Genomic DNA, 11948 nt, shown 5'->3' with positions numbered 1-11948 from the left:
CTGTGGAAAGTTTTTTTTTAGAAAAACAAAACAAATCTTTGCTAAAGGGAATATAATTACAGAGGAGTTTCATCTAAAGTCTTCATCCCATAGTCATATTCAACAGAAGAAGAAAACAGATGAGAGTAGAAAACAGATGAATGCATCATTCTATGGAATATTGATAGGGTGAAATTGGAACAAATCAGAAATTAATACCCCACAACAGAAATGTACTTGTGGACAATCGAGAAGCTACATATTACAGTTTCCAATTCTATGCAACTCTATGTGCTTTACACTTTTTTATCTTAATATCTGGGAGATGGGAGATGAATAAAATAATAATAGTTTGGGGGGGAGAAGCAGCAGCAAAATACCATAGTTATCACAGAGTTTACCACAATAATAATCAAATCTCATAAAATAAATATGGGAAAATTATATATAATCACAGCTAAAGTGACATGCTGCCAACGTATAACTGTGTCACTTTAAAATTAAAATTGCTACATCAACCAGCATCTTTTAGCCTTTTGTGTGCATTTGGCTGTGTTAAATGAGGTTTTGTATTTCACTGTGGGTTTTGGCAAGGCTTCGTATGTTTGGACTTAAGTCAACACCGGTTCCAGCTGAACAGTTCCTGTCATTAACTTTGCTTTCAGAGGTTCAGGACACACTGGATGTATTTGAAGCAAAGTTGATATTTCAGTTGATTGAAATCAGCAGCTCTGCACCAGGTACTGAAGGGAATCCGAGCAATGCAAGAAAGCCATTGCCTGGCTCGTGAGTGACTATTTCAGATGTTACAAACACCCTTTGCCTTTTGGCAAGCACAATGAAGGAAATGCTCTGCTTTTGCCTGATTTTGTCTTTCTTATGGGAACAGATGGTGAAGGCTTATAAATATATGGGTGGTATTTTCTTAGTGACTCATCTATCAAAGCAACGAGCCTCAGACTGTTCCGGGCAGCCAACCAAGATGGACGTAAGCATGCTTGAAGAGCAATACGACTGTCTAAAACAGAAGCAAAAACTGCAGACACACATTATTGTGTTTAAAACAGGTAAGTTTTAGACTTGGCTAAAACTTTAAAAAACAGGGGTCCACAAAAAAGGCTTGAAAATGTTCATTGATTTTTACAATTGCAGTAAGCTTATACTCACATTTGAAAAATTAAGTACAAATGTCTTCATAAGAAATAGATCCGTGATACTTACAGACTAACAGATGTATTGTGGCATACACTATACGTCTGCTGATCTTTAAGGTGCCATAAAACTCTTATTGTGTTTGCTGTAACAGATGGACAGCCCAGTCCTATGCATGTTTACTCAGAAGCAAGCCCCACATTATTAAATGAGACTTGCTTCCTGGTAAGTTTGCCTAGTTTACAGCCTTATTCATCTATTCCCTATGGGAATTGTTTTCACATTGTTATGCACAGTCATAATAATGTTCTAAACAGATCCCCAATATGATTTTATAACAATAACAAAGCCAATCGTTAACACTTCTTTCATGTTCGTGGGGGAAGAATATCTTTTAGATAAATGTGCTCTGTAATATACTTATTAAATGTGGGTCTTGTTGTTGCACAAATTTCAGCTTCAGTCCACAAAGAAAGCCACTGCTGGGTATTACCTTTATTAGAATCGACTAAAATGCTAGAAAATAGTGAGCAAACTTTTACGCTCTCCAGAACTCTTGTTCAGGCAGGATGTTTAGCAAAAAAAATGACAAAAGAGGAAAGGGAGCAAGGTGGGGAGAAGCTGAACATGATGAAAAAGCCCCACTCTGGAACTGGTAAGTAAATTATGGTAGTCGGTATTAAGAGCAAACTACATTTCCGGTTATACCAAGAGTTATTGGGACAAAGAAACACCAACAGCTGTTCCCCCAGTTTCTTTAAACTATAGAAGGCAGTTGTTACTCTGATACGTCCTAAGAGATACAGCAGGAGTGACTAACTTCTCTGGATTAGAGCTGTTTTGTATAGACTGAGAATTGTTGTGTTAGTCCCAGAAAGTGAGAGAAGCAATGTAAGTAATTTATTACGTTTTGTTAAATTAACTGAACCTAGTAAAACAATGGCCAAAAAAATATGCTGATGTGGAAAAAAGTTTGGTAAGGAGAATTTTAAGCACAGCTTGCAGGTAAACTCTTTTCAGTCTTACCCCCAAAGAAACATGGAAAATGGGATCGAACTTATTTTCCACCAACTGTGTTTGATCCAGTAAAAAGTCACTATGGGTTGTCTTGGGCAAGTTAATTATGTCAGGGAGCATCTATGTAGAGTTTATTGTTATATACACAACACAGTCTGTAACCATTTTAGGTTGCAATCCATTGCATATGTTTTTGGGAGTTAGTCCTCTTAATGCAACAGGAACTTCCGAGTAAACATGCATAGGGAGCATATAATTACTTTAAGAACCTAGCAGCCTGCTAAGATTCACCTTGAAGTTTTACTGAATGTTACTGTGAAAGGCAATCATGTGAAAACAGTACACGTAGCTTTGCCAGGTCCTAGGTGGTAATATGTAACTAGGAGAAAACGTGTTGCTCTGGATTACTGGTTATCAAATTATGTCACCGTGAACCTTCCTAACCAATTTGTTCAGGCCTCCTAGAATATAATGTTGGACAATTCCTTAGCCTAAGGAAAAGCAGATCAAAGGAGAAAACTTCTCTTTGCAGGTCCTTCTATAATGTAAACGTGCAGGTGAAAACCAGTTGCTTGGCAGGGAATGGGAAATGATGGCATGCTGAACTGTGAGGTTTTAACCTTTCTGAAAGAACTTAACAGGTACAGGAGTGGCAATGGTGGCAACACAGAAAGGCAGGTCTTCACCAACCACATTACCAACTGACTTGCATACCACTCGGCTATCTATAGTGCCTTGCCAGGTTGGCGTTGCAATTGCATCAGAAAAGTAGCAAAATAAGCTTTTGATAGGAGGATAACAGGAAACATTGGAATGCATGGTTTTGCATTGCCATCATCTGGATTATCTAGGAAGTCCTGGATGCACCTATCTTTCAGTTGCAGAAAAAAACAGCTAGTGTGTGGAAGCGCCCTCACTAATGACAAAATTTGGGAATTCCTCTTTATTCGCAGTTGTATCAATTCCTCAATGAAGAGTATAAGACATTAAATCACCGTGCCCATTCATCTTCTCCCTCTTTCTTTTTTAAAGCAGGTAATTCCCTTTTCCAGCTTCTTCCTATTATTTATTTATTTATTTATTTATTTATTTATTTATTTATTTATGCCCCGCCCATCTGGCTGGGTTTCCTCCGCCACTCGGGCCGCTTCCAACAAATACCAAAATACATTAAAATATCACAGATTAAAAACTTCCCTAAACAGGGCTGCCTTTAGGTGTTTTCTAAATGTCAGTTAGTTGTTCATCTCCTTGACCTCCGATGGAACGGCATTCCACAGGGCAGGCGCCACTACCGAGAAGGCCCTCTGCCTGGTTCCCTGTAGCTTTGCTTCTTGCAGTGAGGGAACTGCCAGAAGGCCCTCGCCGCTGGATCTAAGTGTCCGGGCTGAACAATGGGGGTGGAGACGCTCCTTCAGGTATATAGGACTCAGGCTGTTTCAGGCTTTAAAGGTCACCACCAACCCTTTGAATTGTGCTCGGAAACGTACTGGGAGCCAATGTAGGTCTCTTAGGACCGGTGTTATGTGGTCTCGGCGGCCGCTCCTAGTCACCAGTCTAGCTGCCGCATTCTGGATTAATTGCAGTTTCCGGGTCACCTTCAAAGGTAGCCACACGTAGAGCGCATTGCGGTAGTCCAAGCGGGAGATAACTAGAGCATGCACCACTCTGGTGAGACAGTCTGCAGGCAGGTAGGGTCTCAGCCTGCGATTAACCTGCACCTCCATGGACAGCTGTGAGTCCAAAATGACTTCCAGGCTGCGCACCTGGTTCTTCAGGGGCCCAGTTACCCCATTCAGGACCAGGGAGTCCCCCGCACCTGCCCGCCTCCTGTCCCCCACAAACAGTACTTCTGTCTTGTCAGGATTCAACCTCAATCTGTTAGCCGCCATCCAACCTCCAACCGCCTCTGGACACTCACACAGGACATTCACTTCCTTCACAGGTTCTGATTTAAAAGAGAGATAGAGTTGGGTGTCATCCGCATACTGATGAACACCCAACCCAACCCCCCTGATGATCTCTCCCAGCAGCTTCATATAGATGTTAAAAAGCATGGGGGAGAGGACGGAACCCTGAGGCACCCCACAAGTGAGAGCCCAGGGGTCTGAGCACTCGACCCCCACCACCACCACTTTCTGAACACAGCCCAGGAGGAAGGAGCGAAACTACTGTATGACAATCCCCCCAGCTCCCAACCCCTCTAGACGGTCCAGAAGGATGTTATGGTTGATTGTATCAAAGGCCGCTGAGAGATCCAGCAGAACTAGGAAACAGCTCTCACCTTTGTCCCTAGCCTGGCGGAGATCATCAACCAGCGCAACCAAGGCAGTTTCAGTTGCATGATGAGGCCTAAATCCCAATTGGAAGGGATCCAAATGGTCCGCATCCTCCAGGCGTGCTTGGAGTTGTTCAGAAACCACTTGCTCAATCACCTTGCCCAAGAATGGTAGATTTGAGACTGGGCGATAGTTAGCCATATTCCCAACATGTCCCTATCAAGAAAAAAGGTCAGAAAATCTGTATTTTGATCAGGGTTCTCATTAAAAAGGCAAAGGCCCTCCCTCCGTCTTGCAAAAAATATATATCCTTTTTTAAAAAATAATAATAGAAAAATCTTTATTGGTTTCAAAAAAGAAAAAATATTTACATACAAATAAAAATGTACAACTGCAATACAGGTATTACATTGTCTTATTTTTCCCTCCCACTCCCTCCCTCTCCCCCCCCCCCCACTTACTTCTCACCCTGTTCTGAGCTTATCCCTGTTTTCCAAATATAGATTACATACTGTAATTCATTACTATACATACTATAATAAATTATTTATATAATTCATCTACAACCGTTTTCATGATAGAATCTTTAGATATCTGAGATAAGATTCGGTTTTTCTATTTTGTCATTAATATAATTAATAAATGGTAAATGGTTTCCACATTTTGATGACTTCTTCTAAACTTGTTCCTTTAATTTCTTCATATTTCATCGCTAAATTATAATAATAAAATAACTTTGTTTGCCACTCCTCTTTACTAGGGATTTCTGGGGCTTTCCAATTCAAAATATATATATCCTTTTGTTACACTGAGAAGATGGTGCTCCACTCACATTTTTGAGAGTGTAACAATAGCCTATTTGGGTGCAATGTGGTTATTGTATGCTGTGGCAATTCCCCACCTGCCAATGAGATGATGCATTTACTCCCTTTGGAATCGGTCCCAGAAAATGAGATAGGCTTACCAAAATGTTCAGATTTATGTTGGCAAAAGATTGTGAAAAGGGTTTTTATTTTTTTTAATTAGAAGGAGCACAAACAGAATAATTGATCTGAGGCATTTTTATGTGGCAACAATGCTTCTACTTGAGAATTTAGTGGTAATAAAAATTTCAAGGTAAATAGTTTTTTGGTGTGTGCACCTTTCCTGCCCTTCCCTCTCCACCAAGATGTGAAAGTGGCAAAATTAGCCATAACACAAGATCACTATAAACAGGAGGCGGCAATCTGATACCTCTTATGGTGCCTGTGAAAAACCTCAGTAAATGTACCTCAAAAATCCACACCGCATAAGATAGTATTTACTCTCTCTACCCAGTTGTTGGTTGACTGACTCCTATAGTGCACATGTATCCTTAAAATCACCACATTCCATTGGATACCAAGATTGGACATCCATCCTCCCATCTGTTCAGAACAGAGGAGAAGTCTCTCCTTCTAGATGTGGCAGCCATTTTGTGTTATGCCATGTCGCCATGGCAGCCATTTTGTGGCATGCACACCGGACCCCCAAAGTTGGTGAATCCTGCTATAAAACGTATTGTAGTTAATTGTTTTGCAAAAAATGTTGTTTGTCAAATTAAAAGGGATTTTCTGGACTATACTCCTTGCCACTACACAATTTTTTATGGCATCCTTGATACATCACTTTGTTTCCATTCACTACTGGGAGGAAATATGAATACATATTGTTTGCCCTAGATCAGGGGTGGGTTCAGGGGTCCAGCAGGCGAGATATCTATCTACCCCCTTGGCCCATAGGCCACCTTTGAGAGGTGAGGTGAGGGTTTCTGATGGCACGATCCCATCAAAGTTGACTCATGTGAGTGGAATTTGTTTTACCAGGAGGTTCCTTGCAGGAAGGGACGCGGGTGGTGCTGTGGTGTAAACCACTGAACCTTGGGCTTGCTGATCAGAAGGTTGGCAGTTCGAATCCCCGCGATGGAGTGAGCTCCCGTTGTTTGGTCCCAGCTCCTGCCAACCTAGCAGTTCAAAAGCACGTCAAAGTGCAAGTTGATAAATAGGTGCCACTCCAGTGGGAAGGTAAATGGCATTTCCGTGCACTGCTCTGGTTTCGCCAGAAGCAGTTTAGTCATGCTGGCCACATGACCCGGAAAAACTGTCTGCAGACAAACATCGGGTCCCTTGGCCAGTAAAGCGAGATGAGCACTGCAACCCCAGAGTTGTTCGCGACTGGACTTAACTGTCAGGGGTCCTTTACCTTTACCTCCTTGCAGGAAACAGGCTGGTAAAGGAGCATGCAGCAGCTCTATTTGAATGGCAATGCCCATCAATGAGAGGGGCTCAATTGTTGGGGGGAGGACCTCGATCCCTAGGAGTGGCTCCCATGTCTATTGATGAGGGCTCTGGTTTTCTCATCAGTTGATGAGTAAGAGTCAAATCCTGCTGCTTCCATGGCACACCACTTCCCTGTGGGGAACTGATGGGCACAGACAACACAGAACTGAATTCCAGGAACGGCTGAGGAACGGCTTAGGGAGCTGGGTATGTTTAGCCTGGAGAAGAGAAGGCTAAGGGGTGATATGATAGCCATGTTCAAATATATAAAAGGATGTCATATAGAGGAGGGAGAAAGGTTGTTTTCTGCTGCTCCAGAGAAGTGTACACGGAGCAATGGATTCAAACTACAAGAAAGAAGATTCCACCTAAACATTAGAAAGAACTTCCTGACAGTAAGAGCTGTTCGACAGTGGAATTTGCTACCAAGGAGTGTGGTGGAGTCTCCTTCTTTGGAGGGCTTTAAGCAGAGGCTTGACAGGCATATGTCAAGAATGCTTTGATGGTGTTTCCTGCTTGGCAGGGGGTTGGACTGGATGGCCCTTGTGGTCTCTTCCAACTCTACGGTTCTATGATTCTATCCACCCCGGCCCATTGGCTGACATCACCCAGTGACTCTGGCTGAATGAGAGGCAGGTGTGGTTTGGAGAAATGGCTTTGCAGACCAACACTGGCCCACACAAGCAGGGGGTTCTTCACATTTGACCTTAAGAGAAAACTAGCTGGTGGGACCTAACTTGCCCAATCTTGCATTTATTTTCTACATGTGATTCATTTGTGGCTAGATTATGGTAAGGCAGCCTATCTTTTTGGGATGTGTTAAGATTGTTCATCAGTTTGCAACAACAGATTCTTGCTGTGGCTGATCTGGAGTGAGGGAGAGTCTCTTGCTCCTTTCTACCTATTTTTGCGATAGCCCCGAATGTGAACAATCCCATCAAGCTTGTACTACTTTGCCACTTGTAATAACATGCAAAAATATTTTTTCTTCACAGGTGAGAATGAGACAGTCCCAGGGGAATCGATGGTCAGTGCTGTTTTAATTAACAAGAAAATGAGGAAAGCAAAAGCATTGAAAGAGCATGCTCTTGTCAAAGAGGTTAGTCTTGAATTGCCCTGCAGTGAAAATATACAAGTGAGTTCACCTTGGCGGATACATCTAGAGATCCACCGTCTTGCACATGGAGAACACCAGGAAGTTCCTTTGGGTGCTGTCCAAAACAGCAATGAACAGGTTAGCACTGAGAGCGAAATACTGTCTCAGAAGGAGAGAGTGATGACATGCGAAGAATTATTAAAAGGAAGTGAACAATCTGCTGGAATACTCAGCGAACAGGAAAGTTTGAGCCCTGCTGAAACGACAGACAGTTCTTATTCACATTTGACCTCTGTTACTTCACCAGCTTGGACACACACTCAAATTTCAGTCTCAAAATTGGCACCGACATCTAGTAAGCTACCCTACTACCCTTTCCCTCAGAAGAAAACTCACAAGATCTCTGAAGCTGCAAGAAGACTTGGATTGTATGTTTCACAGTGAGAGCATCTCATTAAGGAAGCCAGCCAAGTCTTGCTATGCACAGAGTCCCCTACGTAGAAGCAGCTGCATGTTCCTTCTGGTCACATGTGCAACTGTGATCGGATTCAAACACCTGTGATCACAGGAATTGCTGTAGCTGTAGCCATGTATAGCCCAGCTTACACAAGTGTTACTCTAGAGTGGGAAAGGAAAAACTGGGGACAGCTCAAGCTATTTTAAACATTTGGCTAAAATATTCTTTTGCCCCCATCTCCTGTGTCAAGGGGCTTGTTCACATCTGAGTACTCGTTAGCTGTTAATCAACTCCCCACACCTTTTGAATTAGGTCAGAGTAGTCCACACCTGCACATATGTATTTGAATTTGTATCCAAAGAACAACTTTGGTCTTAGGGGTTTTTGAATTCATCCTAACTTCTCTGTTCTAAATAAAAGGGACTTTCACTCAACTCACTTCTGTGGAATGAGAGAATTGAAGGCTGTAACCCAAGGAACAGCAGGACACAATATCTACCAACCTCAGATCTTCTTAGTCTGGAGACTCTGAAATTCTCCTGCCTCTATCAGCCTCCACTATGTACTGTATAATGCTAACCCATGATTTGTTTAAAAAAACCAAGACTTTTCCCACGGACGGTCAAACAAACATGGCTTGTTCCCCCAAAGCTTGGTTCATTTTCCAGCTGCCCTTGCCTCATGCCCTTCCATGGTTTCAAATATGACACATCATAGTTAAAGGAAGCCAAGGTTTGCCAGCCAACAACAAAGCACGATTGGAGACTCTCTGGTTTGTTGGTAAGAAACAAACAAAAGTTAAACCACTGGACAGAGTTCAGGCAATCAAACAATGGCCTCTGCTTATTGGATTCAGCTGGCCCTGCAATGGGGGAGTTAACTGTGAACGCTATCTAATATTTTACCAAATACGTTTGATGTACTTGCTAAGGAATGATTGCTTAAAACCTGTTTTGGACTAATAAGTGTTCAGACTTATATGAAAATACATTTTGAATGTTCATTGTGTAGAAAATCTTTTACCCCTGCAATGTCTTCATAAGTTCACGTGCCTTTACTAAAATATAATAATGAAAAAGCAGCAGAATAATGTGAATTTGGTTCCTGTTAGAAAAAGAAAGATTGACTAGCTGCACCTTTGGTCTGATCAGGTTGAAGAGTTCTTATTATGTCTTTGTTAATCTGTGATCCCTGGACCATGTAAACAAGCCCACAGTGGTTCTCTAAATGCCCTGCTAGTTTTGTTCAGGTGTAGATGTAACTATGAAATGTATTTTTATAAAGTGGTGATAGTGATACTATTTCTAGAAATGTCTTATTTTCATGTACTGGATTTCAGTACAGTATTAATAAGAATGATTGACATATACTGCTTTGTTAATACTTTATTGAAACAAATTATTCCCCCCCTGCACTTTCTAAAATATGGAGTTGATCCTCTCTTTTTCCTGCCCTTTTCAAGATTAAATATAGTTAATGTGTAAATATATACGTTTCCTATTTCCCCCACATCGTTTTCTCAGCTGCATGTCAGAAAGCACATATGCTTTTCCGCATCACTGAAATAAATTAATGACTTATAATATGATTTTTCAATTCATGGAAATGTTATTTTGTAAGAAATATAAATTGGAAGTACAGTCTACTTTGCATCCAGACCAGTTGTTTTATTTTCGTAATCTGTTCCTGAGAGTCAGTACTGATGTTTCATTTTGAAGGTTTTTTGGTTTTATGTGTATAAATTAATCTTTGATGTGGGGACACATAGGCTGCATTCATATATTATAACAAACCCTGGTTTGTTGTTACAGTAATGCGTTGTGACAATACTTTGGCTTCTCATCCCAGAGGAAGGGGGGTGGGAGAGAAGAAAATCGAAGGCATGTTCTCGTATCAGCAAACCATAGTTTGAAGTTACATTTGAGTGTGTCCATAGACCATAGTGGATATTTGTATTACTTTAGTAAAAACGCATGATGCATTTTTTCCCCCTAGTCACTACAATCTAGCATTGTGGTGAAAGTTATAGTATGAACTTTTTTGGCACATTTGTGAGGGCCTTGGGGAGTGGAGATATAAAGACCCACAGTCTTAAGTGGGGTGGAAAAAAATCATTAAAATGTCAGGGATGAAAAGTTACACATACAGTAATGGAATGGATGCCTCCTTCCCTGCTTCTCTCATATTTTAAAAGCACCTTTTCTTCTTCTGTGACATTCTGTGACATGTGCAATGCCCCCTCCCATACTACTTTGGAAACATATGATACACCATAACCTGCTGTTTTTCGAGGGGCATTGTTAGGAGGTGGAACCCCACTCCAACCTGCATTGCCCCAGAAAAAACATGACTGAAGTGTGTCACAAAACTTTATACAAAAACATGTTGGTTGTTCTTTAAGATGCTACAGAAATCCATTTTCCTACAACAGTCATGTGCTTCTGGGCCAGCCACTAAATGCACAAAGGGGCGGGGGGGGGAGGAGTTGAGAATTCCATTATCTGCAACATACATTTAAAGCACATGGCTTCTTCCAAATAATCCTGGGAATTGTAGTTTACCCCTCAAGCATCTTTAGCAAACTACATTTTGCAGGATTTGGGGCAGGGAGACGTATGTTTAAAATGCACAGTACAGATGTTACCCAAATGTCAAAGTGAGTACTATATTGTGATTTCTAAATAAAGTAGTTGGTAAACACCCTTTTTAACCAACATTTTGCAAAACATGGAGCAAACTTTTGAATCTGCAGACCAGAATAGATTGTTTGTGACATTTTTGCTGGTCATAATTAAGGTGGTTTTTTTTACTGTTGATTTGTGTTTTTCCTATGTGCTAACATACCTTCCTTTGCTTTTTTATACTATCTATATGTATGTATAGATACACACACACCACACAAAAATTTACAAAGCGAGGTCAGGTTTCCCACTCTCCTCCTTGCCAGTTCTGCCAACTTTGGCTATCCACCCACACCTAGGACAAAAAGGGCTCACAACCTAACAGCAGAATCCTATACATGCCTCGCTCGTGTTTACTGTACTTAATATTGTGTGCACATACCGCCTATGGTGCCTGCAGCCTAAAATGTGTGCTCCTTAAAAGTTTCTGCTAGGAAGCAGTAGGTAAGCACCATGAGTGCCACCATTTTTTATTTTAAAAACAGGAGCCTTTCAAAAATGTGGCCCCTCCATGAGGATCCAGGAGGGCATCAACAAAAGAACGGGGCCTTTTCTGCAATGGCTCCGTTCTTGTGGACTTCTCTCTCCAGGGAAGCTAGCCTGGTGCCTTCATTACATATATTTAGGCGCCAGGAGAAAACCTTCCCCTTCTCCGCCACCTTTCGCTAATTCAATCTATGGACTTCTAAACTGTTGTGTGTTCCAGGCACCGAGTGGTGGTGTTTTTGTTCCGTTACTATGGTGTGTATTTTTGTGCTTTTACGCTGTAAGCAGCCCCTGTGGTCCTCGGACGAACGGGCAGCACATAAATATTCCAACTCCGTTCCGCTCCTGAGGAAAGCGGAGAAGGACCCTCCCGTCGTTGCCGTTAGATTTTTAAACGAGTGCGTGAAGCGATGCGCACACCTGGCTGAGGCAACGGTTGGCTCCTCCCTCGTGTGACGTAGGTCGGCGGCGCGTGCGAAAGAAGGCGGCGAGCCTTTCGACGCC

The 11948-nt window shown here is 41.9% G+C and overlaps 1 protein-coding gene across 3 annotated transcripts; it reads left to right on the top strand.

Moving 5' to 3' along the window:
- Positions 1–460: 460 nt before the first annotated feature.
- Positions 461–9922, top strand: C11H9orf152 (chromosome 11 C9orf152 homolog). 3 transcript variants are annotated; one of them, XM_035130366.3, is made up of 3 exons: positions 461–719; positions 909–1046; positions 7720–9922. In XM_035130366.3, the coding sequence occupies exons 1-3, from the start codon at positions 539–541 to the stop codon at positions 8262–8264; spliced, it is 864 nt and encodes a 287-aa protein (XP_034986257.1). In that variant the 5' UTR covers positions 461–538; the 3' UTR covers positions 8265–9922. The 3 variants fall into 3 exon arrangements, with proteins under 3 accessions (XP_034986257.1, XP_034986258.1, XP_088509585.1); XM_035130367.3 differs by having other exon boundaries at positions 627–765; positions 869–1046; XM_088653459.1 differs by having other exon boundaries at positions 648–719; positions 869–1046.
- The last annotated feature ends 2026 nt before the right edge of the window (positions 9923–11948 follow it).

The sequence above is a fragment of the Zootoca vivipara genome, chromosome 11 (genome assembly GCF_965207765.1).
Source record: "Zootoca vivipara chromosome 11, rZooViv2.hap1.1, whole genome shotgun sequence".
Taxonomy (NCBI): Eukaryota; Metazoa; Chordata; class Lepidosauria; order Squamata; family Lacertidae; genus Zootoca; species Zootoca vivipara.
The sequence above is the reverse complement of the archived record's forward strand: the minus strand, read 5'-3'. Positions and strand labels throughout refer to the sequence as shown.